The sequence below is a fragment of the Gossypium hirsutum genome, chromosome D09 (assembly GCF_007990345.1).
Source record: "Gossypium hirsutum isolate 1008001.06 chromosome D09, Gossypium_hirsutum_v2.1, whole genome shotgun sequence".
Classification (NCBI taxonomy): Eukaryota; Viridiplantae; Streptophyta; class Magnoliopsida; order Malvales; family Malvaceae; genus Gossypium; species Gossypium hirsutum.
In genome coordinates this window covers 23,022,932-23,042,557 of record NC_053445.1, presented here as the reverse complement: position 1 = coordinate 23,042,557, position 19,626 = coordinate 23,022,932, and the positions used below count along the sequence as shown (strand labels likewise).

The window sequence follows — 19,626 nt, the reverse complement described above, 5'->3', positions numbered from 1 at the left end:
TGCTTCGCATGGCTAAGAAAACTAGTTTTGTAATAATTTTCTAATATTTTATAAATTTATATCAATTTTCATAATTTTTAATCATTTTTATGGGAAAAATATTAGATTAAACCATAAATTACCACGTGTATTATCGGTTTAGTCTGTCAATTTATTTTAACGGTCATGGTTAATAATAAAAATTGTTAATCGAGAGATTTAATTGATTATTTTTGTTAATGATAAAAACTTAATTTAGTGTGAATTTAATACAGGGGTTTAGTTAATTTTTTTTTGACTTTAACTAAATACATTTTCTTAATTTTTTTGTTTTTCAGGAAAAAAAGGAAGAAAAAAAAAGACTTTGGTTCCTTAAATCAAACTGAGCCTATAACACCAAAGGCAAACTAATTTAAAAATAATATTATATTTCATTTTCTTCTTATGAGTTGAGGTTTTTTTTATTTGTCGCTATACTTTGGAGCTCAAACTTTGGCTCTTCCGTTCTCAGTCTTACTGCCTAAACTTCTAAACGGCTAAATCCTCCCCTTCTCTCTTTCTCTGAAATCCAGAAACCCTAAAACTCCCCTCGACTTCCACAATGAGCTACGCGGCCTACAAGATGATGCACTGGCCCACCGGTATCGAGAACTGCGCCTCCGGCTTCGTCACTAACTGCCGTGCCGATTTTACGCCCCAAATTCCTCTCAACCACACCGAAGATCTTGAATCCGACTGGTCCTCTAGGCGCGGCATTGGTCCCGTTCCTAACCTTATCGTCACTGCTGCTAATGTTCTCGAACTCTATGTAGTCAGGGTTCAAGAAGAGGGCACCAGAGAAGCCAGAAATTCCACGGAAGTCAAGCGCGGTGGCATTATGGATGGGGTCTCTGCCGTTTCACTCGAGCTCGTTTGCAGTTATAGGTTTGGCTCCGAATCCATAAGGCCTTTTTAAAATGCACGCATATCCTTTATGTTTAGTTTTGGCCTTTACTTTGACTTCGTAGTACTTTTTTTTTGTTTTTGAATTTATGTGGCAGTTTGCTCAGCGAGTATCGGAAATGAATTGGATAAGTAGCGGGATTTCTTGGTGTTTGGTTCATATTTTGCTTCCATATCTTTTGCTTTCCGAAGCTAAAAGCCAAACACGCATTCGAATGTAAAAAAAAGCAAATTTTTATAAACGGGAATAAGAAAATTAAAAATTGAATTTCATGGAGAGTAAAAACGCATATGATTTTACTTCTATATGGAACCGTTATATTTGTATTGGTGTTACTTGTTAGTCATATAGTATTCATTTTGAATCAACATGGTTCTGCTTTTGTGTTGGTTATATCAAGTAATGAAAATGCCAACCAAAATGCAGCCTGAAAAATTTTCCCTTCTTCCCTTGTGTTGTTTGTAAGGTCTTGTGTGCTTTCTGACTTGCTGTACTTCTCTTTGGGATGTTTTTATGTTTTTTTGGGTGTTAAAAAATTCTACCGCAGATTGCATGGTAATGTTGAATCTATGGCGGTTCTATCAATAGGAGGTGGTGATGTATCTAGGAGAAGAGATTCAATTATCTTAACATTTCAAGATGCCAAAATTGCGGTCCTAGAGTTTGATGATTCAACCCATAGTCTTCAAACAAGGTAAGGATATATCATGAAAAATGCTATTCATACCATTCTGATTTGTGGATTCTTTGTTGTGCTCCTAATTTTGATTCTTATCGTAGAACTATTTGTCCAATATATAGCCTGTTCCCCAATTTTGGAAGCCAGACACTTACTCCTTGATGGTGATTTCTTTCCAGCTCAATGCACTGTTTTGAGGGCCCAGAGTGGCTTCATTTGAAAAGGGGGAGAGAATCATTTGCAAGAGGCCCTTTGGTAAAGGCTGATCCTCAAGGCAGATGTAGCGGTGTTCTTGTTTATGGTTTGCAAATGATAGTACTTAAAGCTGCTCAGGTCTCTTTTGCTTCCTATTCTTTTGACTATTTCATAGTTCACTTCTCTATATCTAATGGCACTATGAAAAACCTTTTCATGCATAGGCCTGTAGGGAGAAAATGGTAGTGTGTATCACTGTAATTGTTACCTATGTTTTCTAGGTGTGTATTTTTCAGTTAGACTTCAAAAGTTCTGCTGTTTGTTTGACAGCTGCTTGAGAATAGTAATTCCTACAAACCCAATATTCTTGAAGTTGCATATATTTGAACTCCTATTTCTGTGGACGAGGAGTATTAGTTCTCCTTCTAATGCTTTAGCTAAGAACTATTTCCATAATACAGAAGAAGAATAACATTTGAATTGTTGGAAATCTAGTATTTCATTTTTTGAAAAAACAGGTTCTTGTTAAAAGATTCATGTTCTTGGTAAATTCTGAACAAAGGTTAATTGTGGGAAATCTCCCACTTATTTATACATCTAAAATCACAAAAACCAGTATTCTAAAGTTGAAGTTCTCAAGAAATGGGAGGGTCCTTGTGGTGGCTGATGTTAAAAGGTCATAAGCATTCTTAAAAGAAGGCCTCAGCAGTTTTCTTCTATTTTTGATATGGAAACTTTATTTTTCAGGCTGGTTCTGGATTTGTTGGTGAGGATGATGCTTTTGGATCTGGAGCCACAGTTTCTGCTCGTGTTGAATCATCTTACATTATTAATTTGCGAGATTTGGATATGAAGCACATAAAAGACTTCATATTTGTGCATGGTAAGGTTGAGCAACTATGTCTCTTATTGATTTTAAGATTTTGTTGGAAGTATTTGCTCTTTAGCAAGTTAATGTACCTATATTTGGTTTCAATTTGTAGAAAATCATCTCTCAGTCTCGAATTTTTTAGCTGGTTATGTGAACCTCTTTCTCCTGGTTGGATTCTAGTTAAATTTAATGACTTTGGGGTCTTTATTAGACTGTCACTCTTATATTGGCTACTTGAAATTGGATTACTTGGAAAACTTGCTAGACTTCATTTTATTACTCATAATGTCACAGTTGAAAAGCATTTCAATCATGTTAATTACAGCTGATATCCATTTAGACGTTGACACTGTTGCTTTTTCTTTCTTTTTCTAAATTTATTTGAGCTACTTTCTTCAATAGTTTCTTATATTTAAAAATAATCTAGGTTATATTGAGCCGGTCATGGTTATACTTCATGAGAGGGAACTTACTTGGGCTGGACGAGTCTCTTGGAAGCACCATACTTGTATGATTTCTGCTCTTAGTATCAGCACAACATTGAAGCAGCATCCCCTCATATGGTCAGCAGCTGTATGTTCTCAACATGATAGTTATGTTTTATAGCTATTAATAGAAATGCTTTTGATATATACATTACTTGGATTCAGGTGTGAGTGTCGGTTAGGGATATGTGTCTTACATGGGTATAATTAGGGATTTTCAAGTTTTTCCATGAATTTGGAGGATCCTAGGAGGCCATGTCTCCATATCCATTTGTCGGACATGAGTGTGAGATACAAGTACTTAAAAAAAATGAAGGGTCAAAGCAACATGCGCTAAGCTAGAAATGAAATTTGACTAAGATAAATCAATTTCTTCCTTCCTCTCTTCCAATGAAAGGTTGTGGCTGCTGGATATGTGCTGAAGATAGAAGTTTGTGCTTTTGATTGACTACCTATTCTGTGGCTTTTATTGAAAAATGGTGATTTAATGCTTAATTCCTTGCGACGTGAAAATTTGTGTGTCAACCACACGATCTATTAAAAATTACCAATGAATACTGCAAAAGCATTATTTCAGCTTTTCTATGCTAATCTTTTCTAGCAAATTAAGTGTAAAATTCAGAAACATTGTATTTTTTGATGAGCTGGAGGTTTCTGGGTAGTCCTTCCAAAAGCCAACCTTATGATTATTGGCATGTCTTTATTTCAGAATCTTCCTCATGATGCTTATAAGCTACTTGCTGTTCCATCACCAATTGGAGGCGTTCTTGTGATTAGTGCAAATATGATTCATTATCATAGTCAGGTAGACTTCCATTGTCTAGGCATGAGCTGGTCTGGCATTTTTTTGTAAGATTACTTTCTGTTTAAATTTTGATTTAGTGATATGTGGATCATCTACTTTTTCTAGTTTATCCTTAAGAATCCCATAACTTGCAAGTCTGTTTCTGCAGTCAGCAACATGCGCACTTGCTTTGAACAGTTATGCTGCTTCTGTTGATAACAGGTCATCTCTCTCTCTCTCTCTCTGACACACACATACACAAGTGTTTATTGACCTGATCCTGCTACATCCCTGCACCAACAGCTTGACGCACTCTTATATAAAATCTAATTGAAGAAAATTGGGATCTCCATTCTAATTCAGGCCCCGCATGTAGTCCCAAAAGAATCTTTCTTAATTAAGAGCTTAAATGTGATCATAACTTGAATAAGTTCTAAGCCTTACATGAAATAAAAACCATAATTGAAGAATTCTTGGAATTTAATCTTGACATCTCTATTGTCAACCTCAACTGTTGCAACTTTCAATATGCTTTTACAACAATGTGAAAGTGGTAGTGTGTGTGTGGAGTCATTATTGTCAAAGGATGATAGCTTGTTCTGGTATCTTGTCAGTATCACTTATTTCTCTGAGAAAGGTGGTGGATTACAAATTAGTGCCGTAGGGCATTCTTCATTCCTGTGTGAAAATGGTCGGCACTGTGTTATATATGCTTATCTGATCAATCTTGAATAGCTATTTGAATCATTTGCGTGTTTCAGAAGTTGCCTGTTGGTTTTGACAGTAACGACTGATCTTCACATTAATTGATTGGTATCTCACTTTTCCTTTTTCGCGGTGGTCTATTTTGTTAAAGTGGCTTTCAAGATAATGGTTAATTGTGTTAAGCATCTAATGTTTGTTAACGAGTCTTCTGAAATTTTGCTTTCGATTCTCCCCCCCCCCTTTTTTCTCTGAAGTCCTAGCCTCTCACACTGATTGTGTTTTGTTTTTTATTTTAGTCAAGAACTTCCAAGATCAAGTTTCAACGTAGAACTTGATGCTGCTAATGCAACTTGGTTACTTAATGATGTAGCATTGCTTTCAGCAAAGACTGGAGAACTACTACTGCTGACCCTTGTTTATGATGGGAGGTAAGTGCTCTTCATTTGGTTGTCATTTTTCTCTTTTATGTTGGTTTCCTTTAAGCTGCAGAACTAGAACTGTCTTTTTTTGTTCTGATGGCATAAATAATTGAATTGGTAGACAGTAATGATATTGCATAGCAATCTTCATCAAGGTGCTGGTAAGGGAATAATTTTAACGAGTATTGGATTCTTGTGTTGGCTGATAGTCAAAATGTTATGATCTTTTGCTCGAAATAGGAAATAAAATTTGCATATAAGTGGCAGTAATGAGGTCCTATTATTCAGAAGGGTTAGGCTGAGGCAGAAGTTCTGCTGCAAGCACGCCCTTATTGATATCAGATATATGATACAATTGGTTTCTTAAGTTTTATTAATTTGTTATATTTTGTCCTAGAAGATGGGTTTTCCTCTTTGAAATCTTTATTCATGACTCGAATTCCCTCATTACTTTACATCATTAGTTTATAAATAAACTGGAACAAATTAAAATTAGTTTTGTTTAAGAAGTAATATAATTTTTCTCTACTAAGGGTGAGTTTGGATAAGCGGTGCGTTTACCTGCGGTTAGTGTAAAAACAGCGGTGGCGGTGAGATTAGACACTGTAGCGATACTGTAGCGTGAGACAAAAAGTAAGCTAAACGCACCGCACCGCACCCAATCGCCCATCCAAACCCACCCTAAGTCATTGACCAATTAAGCTAAGAAAACATATGATTCTTGAAGACTGCTTGAGGTTATTCTTTGTTGTATACTCAGACTCGGTGTGACTATTGGATACGTGTATGTATATGACATGGGTATTGTCAGACTTTTCTATGGTTTTCCATGTATTTGGAAGATCCTTGGAGGTCACATCCCAATATCCATTTGTCGGACATGGGTACTCCAAGAAAAATGGAGAGTCCAAGCAGCATACTTTGACATGCTTAGTTTTTTCTTTTTTTACTTTGTAGTCATGAAATTAGTGAAGTTGCTACAGATCTTGGTTTTTAATTGTTTCTTTTCTCCTTTGAAGGGTTGTGCAGAGACTTGACCTTTCCAAGTCTAAGGCTTCAGTACTTACTTCGGTTAGTTAATCTTTAAAATTTTCAAGCTCATGCCGAAATATATTTATTTCCAATTTTTTCTTGTCATTGACTAGTTATGTTGGGAATTTTGCTTTAATTCATTTAGGACATTACAACTATTGGGAATTCATTGGTCTTTTTGGGTAGTCGATTAGGAGATAGTTTACTTGTGCAATTCAGCAGTGGATCGGGAGCATCAACCTTGCCATCTGGCTTGAAGGAAGAGGTGTGTTTGTTATCAGCTTCTATTCTGTAATTTGTATGCTAACATTAAATTATTTTGAGGTATTGTTGTTTTGGATTATGCAACATCCAAGCTATTTTCAATATCTTCTATTCACACTTGACTTTTTAGGCACTATTAGTTTGTTGATAATCCAACACTGAAGGGCTGTTATCTCATATTCCAGGAATATCATGGCATCATTCAGTAATTTATAAACTAAATTAAATAATTTTGAGGTATTGTTGTTTCTGGATTGTGCAACGCTGTTTTCAGTATCTTCTATGCACACTTGACCTTTTAGGCACTATTAGTTGGTTGATAATACCACACTGAAGGGCTGTTATCTCACATTCCAGGAATATCTTGGCATCATTTCGGCATAGTTTCATAGTTCATTCTAAAATTGCTCTTCATTAAATTGTTTTCTGTTGGAATGCTATAAAGATTTCTTTCTGGTTTTCTATTCTTCTAGGTTGGAGATATTGAAGGTGATGTCCCTCTGGCCAAGCGCTTGCGAAGGTCATCCTCTGATGCTTTGCAAGATGCAGTTGGCAGTGAAGAGCTTTCCTTGTATGGTTCAACCCCAAATAACAGTGAATCAGCACAGGTGGTGTACCTCTATAATTAATACAGGGCCTTTTGTTGATGCTTTTAAGCTTCATCTTAGGAAGAAATTCTTAAAATAAGGGGACAGAAATCAAACTCTTCTGGGATTTGCAACCAAATAATCAACTAGTAATAAAAAGCTTAGGCTGATTTTGTAGTTTTGCAGTTGAAATAAACTGGACAATTGCTTCATTCCTTTGGAACCAGCTCCTGTGCTTTCTAATTTTGACAGTTCCTGCGTTAAAGTTGTAGTTCTGCAATTTCTTTGTTTAGTAGGTTTGGGAAATTATTTGTTGTACTAATGGTGTCTCACTAGGTAAATTTGTACTGCAGTTATCATCAAGAGAAGAATGTTTCTGTTATCATTTGCATTTGTTTCATGTATTTTATTCTGCATGGCTCATTATTGTAATGGATATGGTTATTATTTCTCAACTTTTACACCCTATTATGTTTCTCTTTCTCCATGCGTGCAGAAAGCTTTTTTGTTTGCAGTGAGGGACTCGTTAATAAATGTTGGCCCTTTGAAGGACTTCTCATATGGCCTGAGGATTAATGCTGATGCAAATGCAATGGGAATAGCCAAACAAAGTAACTATGAACTGGTTAGTTTTAGCGAGTTAGACGCTTATTATCTACTCAGCTTTGACTAATGCATACGGATGTGGGTTTGGGTTTGGGGTTCTGATTTGAATTTGGCACCACTTTTATGAAGGTGTGGCTACCTAAAATTTTCCTATTTATGTATTGGCTATTTTAGCAGTTATTTCATTTTCTTATCCACTGTTTGCATTTTTTCCTCTAAATGATTTGCAGTTATGTTGTGCCTGAAGTCTGTTCTTGGCTAATCTTTCAGGTGTGCTGTTCTGGCCATGGAAAGAATGGTGCCCTCTGTGTTCTTCGGCAGTCGATTCGTCCTGAAATGATTACTGAGGTTCATTCATACTCCAGCTTTGACTGAATTTCACCTGATTAAAATTTTAAAATGTTGATATAATCCATGTAAACCATTTTCTGGTTGCTACTGGTAATCTAACTATTGCATTTTCAGTTGTAAACATCACTTCTTAGTGCTAGAACCATCATCTGTGAAACTCTATGCATGCATCATTACATGCACACTTCTGCATCTGCAGGTTGAACTAACTGGTTGTAAAGGAATTTGGACTGTTTACCACAAGAGCACACGCGGTCACAATGCTGATTCTTCTAAACTGGCTGACGATGATGATGAATATCATGCGTATTTGATTATAAGTCTGGAGGCACGAACTATGGTATAATCTCATGCCTAACCTTAGAAGACCTTTTGTTTTATTGGCTTTTCTCTTTGCTAGCTTTCTCTATGACAGATAATGTATTAATTATCTGTCTATTCCAATTTCTTTTATTAGCATCAGAACACCTGAGAATGAGAAATGATTTATCACTTTAATTCTTTATCAGATTCACTTTAGTTTTGCTAATAAAGTAACATTTTGTAAGAAGCTTAAAGAGATGGTTTCAGATAAAAAATGTCTTTCAAATCTCAATGTTTGAAATTGCTGTTTTTGCTAACAAAAAGGGAGAGAATGGCTACTACTAACTTACAAATTGTACATTTGACTTTCTATGTTGACCACTGCTTAACTCACTATGGTGATCAGGTTCTTGAAACTGCTGATCTTTTGACAGAAGTGACTGAAAGTGTAGACTATTATGTTCAAGGTAGAACAATTGCTGCAGGAAATTTGTTTGGAAGGTGACAACACTAACATGCTCTATATATTTTCATGAAAATATTTTGTCTTGGTTTGCGGTTAGATTTTCAAGAAGAACGATTTTCTTTCTGGTGTTCTATTTTTATTTATAATAGGTGCCAGTAAACGCTGTCTGCTTTTATCATTTCAATGCCACCGTTTCATTTAGCTGATTTGCATACTCACCATACAGTTTGTTGATCCTAATTATTTTTTCACTTGAACCTAAACTCTTGGGAGTTTTTACGAATCTCAGGTGAAATGACATTGTTGTTATTCAACAATACCTTGCTTAGAATAACTTGAAGAGTTTTCTTGCTTGACAAGTTTGAAACCTGCCTTAGAAAATTTTGTTTCTTTTTTGCTTTCTATGTCCATTTAGCCATGTAATAGATTAGATACCATGCTTCTAACTATAGTATTTACAAGTTAAATATCATTGGGCTTGCATGACTTGTGGATGTGTTACTTTGAACATCAGGATTCGTTTGCACGCTCATGTTTAGAGGTGCTTACATTCACATACAAAATTCTAAATACTTCTCTCATCATGTTCTTTTAGGCGTCGTGTTATCCAGGTTTTTGAACGTGGTGCTCGAATTCTGGATGGTTCTTTTATGACTCAAGAACTGAGTATTCCATTGCCAAACTCTGAAACTAGCTCTGGTTCTGATAATTCTACGGTTATGTCTGTTTCTATTGCGGATCCGTATGTGTTGCTAAGAATGACTGATGGAAGCATTTTGCTCCTTGTTGGAGGTATGGTTTGTCATAGATGATATTTATGCATGTGTTTGTTAACTTGCATCTCTCTTTACTTGCCATGAACCTTCATAACTTGTCTTTACTGTGTTACAAAACCATGCAGCAATGTGGCATCCTGTTGCTTCTGTTACTGGATTTCTTGATGGTTTTATGTTTAACTTTTGAATTACAGATCCTGCTACGTGCACTGTTTCTATAAACAGTCCAGCTGCCTTTGAAGGCTCAAAGAAAAGGGTATCTGCTTGTTCATTATATCATGATAAAGGTCCAGAGCCATGGCTCCGCAAAGCAAGTAGTGATGCGTGGCTTTCCACTGGCATTGGGGAGTCCATTGACAGTGCTGATGGAGGGCCACATGATCAAGGGGATATATATTGTGTCATTTGCTATGAGAATGGTGCTCTTGAAATATTTGATGTGCCTAATTTCAATTGTGTTTTCTCTGTTGAAAAATTCGCATCTGGAAGAGCCCACCTTGTTGATGCCTATTCACAGGAGTCTTCTGAAGGTTCTGAGAAACCTATTAACAAAAGTTCTGAAGAATTGGCTGGACAAAGCAGGAAGGAAAATGTACACAACTTGAAGGTTGTTGAGTTGGCCATGCAGAGGTGGTCTGGAAATCACAGTCGTCCATTTATTTTTGGTATATTAACAGATGGAACAATTCTTTGTTATCATGCTTACCTGTTTGAAGGTCCAGATAATGCTTCGAAAGTTGAAGGTTCAGCTTCTGCACAAAATTCTGTTGGCTTGAGCAATGTCAATGCTTCTAGGCTTAGGAATTTGAGATTTATTCGTGTTTCCTTGGATGCATACACAAGGGAGGAGACATCAAATGGAACATTATCCCAAAGGATTACAATTTTTAAGAACATTAGTGGTTATCAAGGGTTTTTCCTCTCTGGGTTAAGACCAGCTTGGTTTATGGTGTTTAGGCAACGCCTTCGCATTCATCCACAGGTCTGAAATCAAGTTTCTCATGCAATAGGATATAAAAAATTTAATGGTCTAAAGTTAGTTACAGTTTTCTATAAATTTTTGCACAAACTTTAATGTGATTTCAATAGTTGCAAATTGATAAAATAACTGATAAAATTTGGACCGAGTATACATGATAATTATTTTCTTCTTGTCTACTGCACCATTGTAACATTATAGTTAGAAACTCTCGGCCTATTTGAGAATCTATGTTTTTCTCATTTGCTACATTGACTTAAATCTTCTTTCTCAAATTCATTTTTTTATGGATATGGTCTCAATGCCATTTAAATTTTGCCCAGTTCAGGAAGGATTCTGCTAGATATTTTATGTAGGTGCCTATAAATAATGAATGAAATTTTTAATTGAATATTGTCAACTTTTGACAGAATTACATCTTTAATTGTTTCATCATATTATGTAAGGATGTGTGCGCTCTTCTCATATTGTTTCTTTGTTTTTCAGATATGTGATGGATCTATTGTAGCTTTCACTGTTCTTCATAATGTAAACTGTAATCATGGGTTCATATATGTTACATCACAGGTTAGGTTTTACTTCAGCTTTTATATTTTTAAGCAATAAGCTTTTGCAGAATGGCTAAAACAGAAAATTCTTTTTGGTATCTTTAATCCTAGGGTATTCTGAAGATCTGCCAAATGCCATCTACATCGAACTATGACAACTATTGGCCTGTGCAAAAGGTGATTTCTAACCTATCTTACCAGTAGAAATTATTCACATAATTTATTTTTTTGTCAGTGTACTTAATAGAAACTTCTTCTCTGGGTTAGATTCCACTGAGGGGCACTCCACATCAAGTTACTTACTTTGCTGAGAGGAATCTGTACCCACTTATAGTTTCAGTTCCTGTAAGCATATTCTTTCTTTTCTCTACTATTTATTTTTGGTATGATATTAATATCTACAATGCCTGTTGCTATATAAACCTTTACAATGTAATGTAGCCTACATATGGCTGGGGACCCATGCTGGCTGTCTTTTCTGGCTTCTACTGGTTTGAAAATGAACTTCAAATATTGAAAACAATTCATTCTTGCAAACTTTCTGCTATTGAATTCTGCAAACATGCATGCATGTTGTTAGTGCTAGGCTGCTGGTTTGTAATTAATTCCTGCTGAATTGTTTAGATTTATTAACATTTTAGAAGATTGGTAGATGTTGGTTTCTCAATTTCTTCTTAAAGTAGCTACAATAATTAAGCATTTTATCAGAGCATATACTTGCATTCAATGGAATTTTAGTTAGGAAGAATTTGCCTAGCCCCGTCCACTGCATACATGATTCAAGTTTTACTATGAAGTTGCTGCTTTATTCCTATGTGTAAGTTACAAGAAGTATGGCGGATCTAGGAGGGTGGAGGGGGTTGGGACTGTTTCCCAAAGTTCTGTACTGATCACTATAATTGCAGGTTCATAAGCCAGTTAATCAAGTGCTATCATCATTGGTTGATCAAGAAGCTGGCCATCAGATGGACAATCTTAATTTAAGTTCTGATGAATTGCACCGAACTTATACTGTGGAGGAGTTTGAGGTTCGGATTTTGGAACCTGAAAAATCTGGTGGTCCTTGGGAACCTAAGGCAACTATTCCAATGCAGAGTTCTGAAAATGCTCTAACTGTGAGAGTGGTCACTTTGTTTGTAAGTTCTTTTTTCTTTTGTTGTTCTGGTTGTTTTAGTCTTGGCTTATGTGCTTTCATGGTTCTGGAAGAGGGCTGATTTGAAGGATGATAGAATGCATGTCTTTGTGTTAGTCTTTTATAGAGAGCATTATAGAAGATCATGCTTGATGTATCACGCTTCGTAGCTTAATTTAATCTTTACAAAATGTGAGGGGCAACTCTGTAAGTATTGGGTCACATTTCATAGCTTAATTTAATCTTTACAAAATGTGAGGGGACAACTCTGTAAGTATTGGGTTGAATGGTAATTAAGATATTGGATGGAGTCTGGCCTGGATACTTTCGAATTGGATCATTTATGTTATTGTCATGTCTTTCTGGGGATAGGCATTCTTTGTTCTGTTTAGGGGAAAAAAGCTGTATTTAGACAGTGCTTTATTGCAGAATACCACCACAAAAGAGAATGAAACCCTTTTGGCTATTGGGACTGCTTACGTTCAAGGAGAGGATGTTGCAGCACGAGGACGCGTGCTTTTGTTTTCTATTGGAAGGAGCACTGATAATAATCAGAATCTGGTATTTTCTGATTCTCTAATTTTTCATGTCCAAAATGTTTAATCCAAATCTATTCTATATTTGTTTCATATCTGATTTGAACCTATGAATTGATTTTTATATTTTATAGGTTTCAGAGGTCTATTCAAAGGAACTAAAAGGTGCTATATCTGCTTTAGCCTCCCTTCAAGGTCATCTCTTGATAGCTTCTGGTCCTAAAATTATTCTACATATTTGGACTGGTAGTGAGTTGAATGGCATTGCATTTTATGATGCTCCACCATTATATGTTGTGAGCTTAAATATTGTAAGTGTTACTTACCTTGACTATCTTAATGAAATGCTCTAGGTGTAAGGGCCTTGAATACCAGTCTGACTTTATTTTATTCCATCTGATATGATGTGATCTATTTTATTTTACCTTCTATAGATGATGTTTTGAACTCTCTGTTGACTGCAAATAGTTCTTAGTGGCCCTTTTGCATTTTTTATTTATTATTTTAATGAATTCTTTAGTTAATACCTACAATGAACTGCAGGTCAAGAATTTCATTCTACTTGGTGATGTTCACAAGAGCATATATTTCCTTAGTTGGAAGGAACAGGGTGCTCAACTTAGCTTATTGGCCAAGGATTTTGGCTCCCTTGATTGTTTTGCAACAGAATTTTTGATTGATGGAAGTACCTTAAGTCTTATGGTTTCTGATGATCAAAAGAATATTCAGGTTATCGCATCCATCTTTTCTGCCATTTTGTATTTAAACTTGTGTATATGGTGTTTTTTTCCATTTATAATATGTATTTGATATCATGAAATTTTACTGTACCATTCCCCAGACATAGGCGTAGCTAGGGACACAAAGAAATCATGGATGATACAACTTGAGAAGGAAGTGGTTATTTTGAATACTTGGCTATTAACAATTTAACATTCATAGGCATCTTGTAGACACTGCCCTCCTATTTCTTGCACTAAAGGCCTTAATTCATCCAGCTGAAGTTTGCTTCATCATTTGCCATTAGGATCTACACCGTTTGAACTATTTGTTGAACTATGTTCATTTCTCATTTAGTTTGATTGTTTATTATCAATTTTGACAATTTTGATGCTACTGTCTGCCATTCAGGTATTTTATTATGCACCAAAGATGTCTGAAAGTTGGAGGGGACAGAAGCTTCTTTCAAGGGCTGAATTCCATGTTGGTGCCCATGTAACTAAGTTCTTGCGGCTCCAGATGCTTTCTACTTCTGGTCGAACTAGTGCCACTGCTGGCTCTGATAAAACCAATCGATTTGCTTTGTTATTTGGTACTCTGGATGGCAGCATTGGCTGTATAGCTCCTCTTGATGAACTTACATTTCGTAGGTTGCAGTCTCTACAGAAAAAGCTTGTTGATGCTGTTCCACATGTAGCTGGTTTAAACCCAAGATCTTTTCGCCATTTTCGTTCAAATGGAAAGGCTCATAGGCCTGGTCCTGACAGCATAGTTGATTGTGAACTGCTTTGCCAGTAAGTAACATCTTTTTTTGTCTCTGAAAGAATTTTCATCTTATAATATCAAATTGAGTGCCAGAACTTGCATTTCTTTTAGTTCTACCCCATGTTGTACTGCTCGTGATATAAGAATTAATGACATTATGACTTTCCTTCTTCTCCAAGCATAACATTTGCATTTTCAAGTTTTTGGTGGGCATGCCTGACCGTGTATTAGAATGTATTACTCCACTAAAGCCCAAGAGAAAAATTTCCTCATGAAAATATAACATATATCATTTGCTTTCTTTGTTTAAACTAATATCCCATGCAAATTTGTGAGGTGAGAAATGCTGATAATAACATTGGCTAGAATTATTTAAATCAACAGATCATTTAGCGTATGTGATCAATGGGAACCGTGTAGTAACGGCTGCACATTTTGAAATTGTTTTGCAGTTATGAAATGCTTCCATTGGAGGAACAACTTGAAATTGCTCATCAGATTGGAACGACCCGTTCCCAAATTTTGTCTAATTTAAATGATCTTACTTTGGGAACAAGCTTCTTGTAAAGCAGCAGATATCAAGGCAGGTAGGTTATGGAAAATATTTAACAACTTGTACGGAACAATTCATGAGGAGCGATGCCTGTTGTAGGATGAATGACAGCATTTAAAAGCTTATTCAGATCAGGTTTGGTGTCTTTAGTTCATATGATATTGAGAAAGGAAAACAAATGTTGTATGGTGGATTGTTTTTTATCTGTATGGTGTAGAATCTTGTATCTTGGGGCTAGTAAACAGGACTATAATAGCAGCGCAGTAAATTTTGAAGAAGAGAACAGTTAGCATAGTCTCCAATTTCTGTAATCTTTTGTTAGAAGCCACTACTGAGGCTGTAAACTGCTGATTGCTTTTGAACTTGTGTAGCTGATTAAATAAATGTCTGCACCTGTTTTCTTTTAACATTCCAACATTCCCGGTAAATTTGCAGTCTTTGCTTGTGCCCAGTTGTTCAATCATGTTTGGTAGAACGTCATCAGCCATCTGAATTTATTTTCAAACTGTGGCTCCAACAATGGCTTATTATTGTTCGACATAATAGAGTTCTGTTACAACAACAATTATGAATGTAGGTAAATGTTATTATGATGACAAAAAGAAAAAAAAAAGGGTAAAATACTGAATAGACAGCCTACCAATTTATGATGAAGTTTTGAAAAAGAAGTGTATGTAAGGGTAAAACATCATTTTTTTCATTTTGATGTTTAAGTCAAAACCCAATTATAATCCTACAGCCCCACCTCCGTCCCCAGTTTTATAATGAGCATGCACCCAACTTGTATCCTACCTTTGTTCAGTAGAATCAATACCGGCTGTAAGATGAACTATCTTGGCACTTCCACTTCAATCTTCTCATTATTAGTATGTACGTTCTTAAATTAAATTTAAACCACTGGTGATTAAACACATTACACGATATCATAATCTAGTGATTTACTAGTGTTTAACCTCCATTACCGTTAGGTTAAGGCAGATAATTCAATCACTCCATGACCATAAAGAAATGAAATTAGGTTTACTGTATCGTAACACGTGTGTGTGGGTGAATAACGTGTTGGTACAATGATGACAACACACGTGCACATGACATGGTTCATCATGTTATTCTTTAAGTGTTAACAGATGTTTCTGAAGTGTACAGGTATGGTCTATGGGTGCATTTTTCTTTTAAGGAATGTCCTGCAAAAGTGGAACAATGCTCCTTCATTTCATATCCATTGGCGACCCGATGCTCTGAATAAGGCTAGGCAATCAATATGCCCTTCTGTTGTATGTGAATTTGTTTTTTTTACATTGGAGAGATCTACTTACATCAGTGTAAAATTATTTTTTAATTTACATATTTTCAAATATTTTTATACGATTAATATTTTAATAAATTAATTGTCATATTTTATATTCTATTCATATAAATAATGCATGTTAAATCTGACATAAATTAAAAATTTCTAACTATTAATTTTATATAAAAACTTTTTACTCTTCAATAAATATTAATATATATATTAAATTAACATGATAGATAAATTAAATTGGTTTGAAAATTTATATGTATGACAAATACAGTTATATCGATAAATTTAGTAATTAGATTATTAAAATATTAATGGTACAAAAACATGCTGAAAAATACAAAGATTCAAATGAATTCTTCTCATTGAATTTAATTTAAAAGATTAATATTATGTTTATTTATGAAAAAGTGTTTCAAGGACTTTTAGATACGTTTATTAACATCATTTTAATATAATTTTACATCCAATATCTCAAAACTAAACCATTCTCTCTCCTTATTTCTTAATTCAAAGCATTCAAAAAACAATCTTGAGTACAACACAAGTTCAATTGAAATTTGATCTTGAATTTAATCCTGGATAATTCGGACTCTACCTTTTATAAAAAATATATCTCTTAAAGTTGAATTCCTTAACATTTAAAAAGAAAAAAAAGGTCCATTTACGTCATAATGCCTAAACCATTATCATAAAAAAAGAGGTTTCTGGGTCTCACATATGTTTATCGGTTTGATTTCTCCATCGGTAGCATTAGTCAAAAGCAATATTGTAGGACAGGTAATAATGCAAACCTATAATATGGTCCAATCAATATACAAGACTCGGCTCAATTAATTAATAGAAGTCTTGGAATGGGTCCTATTAATAGAATAGATAGCCATGGTCTGACCCGGATTGACTCCTTGGTTGGGTGGGAGCCAAATATCCAACACTCCATTCTCATGATCATTAGATAGGGTTCCATATTTTTTTATGTTATTACATAATGTACTTTGTATAAATTCAATTTGATAAATTTTAGTTTTTGTATTTTTTGAATTAATTTATTTTAATTTTTATATTTTTTAAATTTAAAATTTTAATTCTAACTAAACGGTTGCAGTTAAAATTTATTTGGTTAAATTATATTATTAGTCATGTATTGTGTATAAAGTTGTAGATTTAGACTGTGTTTTCCAACTGGATCATTTTTAGTCACTATATTTTTTGAATTTTAAAATTTTAATCTTGATGCAAATGATAGTTATTCAACCTATTAACTGGTATTTTTTTGTGAGTAATATGTGAAAATAATAAGCATGACATTACACATATGATAATATATTTGCTACATCAACATTTAAAAAATACTAGAACTTAATGAATTTAATAACTACTATTTACTTAGAATTAAAATTTTAAAACTCTAAAAGTATAAAGATTAGAAATGACTAAACTAAAATATAGGGACTAAATTCACAACTTATAGTCCATGGATTAATAATAGAATTTAAGGCTAAAAAGTGGGTATACAGGTTTAGACCCACCACCAACTAGTTTTGAAGTCCTTATGGTTGGATTTCCTATCTTTATAGCTTTAATTTGGGTTTTGAAGTGGGAAGAAAGGCATATTGTCAAATGTGAATGTCCCTAGAAAATATATGTGGCGGCAACCAAATTGTTTTAAAGCTAATTTTCTCTCAAAAAGCGAAAAAAGAAAAAGAAGAAGAAGAAAAGGAAAATAGGTAAGCGCCATGACAAGTGGGGATTATATTCACAACATTTGTTGCCGGTGAAAGACAACCAAACTTATTGGATGTAATTGATTATGAGTTGACTATATAATATAATATAATATAATATAATATAATATAATATAGTGGTTCTGGAGACCAATTATTCATGAAAATTATTTTTTAAAAATTTCTTTCATGACTAAATTTTGGATATATCCTAAGGTTATTTCCTTTCATAGTAGGAAGTTTTATGTAATTAATGCCTGAAATGCTTGGTGCTGAAAAAAAAGAGATATTTTTTTAATAAAAACAAATTAATTTTTGAATATAAAACAAAACAAATTATTTTAAACTGGAGAAAATTTCCAAACTAGTATACATTCTTGCAATGGATAGGAAAATCGAATTTTCTGAAAATTGATTATCATATTTTCTTATCTCTCAACCTTCAATCATTCAATTAGCTGAAAAACTGATAAAAATAAAAAGAAAAATCGATTTTATAAAAATTGATTTTCTAATTTCGATGTAATCATAAACCAATTCAAATAAAATTTTTAAACAATTTTTTATTTTAGAGTTTGAGTTTACCATCCTCCCTAATTCAGCTTGAACTTTAAAATTTTCTCTTTAAATTTTTAATTAAGTTTTACATCATAATTTGTATTATAATTTATAAATAAAAATTAAAAATGATATTATAAAATAATTCAATAATTTATGTTATAAATTATAAATTACTTCAAAAATTATAAATAATGTCATAAATTATAAATTACTTCAATAATTTTATAAATAAAAATTATATTGATAAATTAAAATATTAAACTTATATTATAAATTAAAAATAAAATTTAAATTTTAAAATAAAAAATTATTTAAATATTATAAAAATAACTTTACAATTTATAAATAACAAAAAATTTCTCTCTCACACGTATGTGTGAGTGTTAAGTGAACTCTGATTAAAAGTGATCATATGTTTGATTAAACACATAATAAGAGTCTTATATGTGAGTGATTACCTAATGATTCATTGTGTAAGTTGAACCTTTATAATTTAGTTATGAAAAATGAATATGTTAGAAAGGCTAAATCAATGCATAAATGAACATAAGAAAATTTTATTAACGGCTTAACATTAATCATGGGATAGGATAAGTATCATTTATTGAGCTTATCGCGTATAGACGTTAGTTGTTTAAACGTGTAGGTTCAAGACTTGATTGAGAAACTTGAGATTTATGGTTTGAGAGTATTGCATCATCATTGAGATTTTGAGGTGGTAGTTCATTTATTTGGTTATCAATTGTATTATGACTCTATACATAAATACTTAAATTGAACTAAGAAATTTTGTAAATTTATTTTATGTTTGGCTATGTACATAAATATTTAGGGTACGTTTGGTTCACTATAATGGAATAGAGCTATAATTGAATAGAGCTGTAATGGAATAAAACTATAATCAATAATTCAATTATTTGGTTGAATGAAATGGAATAAAACTGTAATAGTATTCTTGTGTTTGGTTGAATGGAATGATGTTGTAATAACATAAGAAAAAAACTAAAATGACTAGAATACCCTTAGTAGAATTTTTTTAGGTAGATGATTATTGTTATTGTTATTAAATTTTAATAAGATTATTATTAAAAATAATTTAATAAAAATAATAAATAATTTAACCATATTTTAACATAATAATTATTAAATATAATTTAATAAAATAAAATATAATTTAATAAAATAAAATATAATTTAATAAAATTCTTAATATAATTATTATTACATGAATTAAAAAAATCATAATATATACAATAAAAATAATATATAATCTACTTTATTATTTTTAAATTGCAATACATATTTAATGTGCTAAAATATCATTAGTGAAACAAATAATTTAATTATTTTACAATAAAAAATAAAA

General features: G+C 33.2%; 1 protein-coding gene across 1 annotated transcript; it reads left to right on the top strand.

Moving 5' to 3' along the window:
- The first annotated feature begins 429 nt into the window (after positions 1-429).
- On the top strand, positions 430-15,085 carry LOC107892045 (cleavage and polyadenylation specificity factor subunit 1). Its single transcript, XM_016817013.2, has 26 exons — positions 430-903; positions 1,470-1,616; positions 1,781-1,934; positions 2,544-2,679; positions 3,095-3,240; positions 3,862-3,957; positions 4,106-4,158; positions 4,938-5,069; positions 6,080-6,131; positions 6,238-6,357; positions 6,830-6,964; positions 7,440-7,568; positions 7,820-7,897; positions 8,100-8,240; positions 8,610-8,704; positions 9,265-9,461; positions 9,640-10,427; positions 10,911-10,991; positions 11,084-11,149; positions 11,240-11,317; positions 11,878-12,108; positions 12,534-12,665; positions 12,775-12,951; positions 13,184-13,369; positions 13,772-14,154; positions 14,578-15,085. Exons 1-26 carry the CDS (start codon positions 581-583, stop codon positions 14,690-14,692), a joined length of 4,371 nt encoding a protein of 1,456 aa, XP_016672502.1. The 5' UTR covers positions 430-580; the 3' UTR covers positions 14,693-15,085.
- The last annotated feature ends 4,541 nt before the right edge of the window (positions 15,086-19,626 follow it).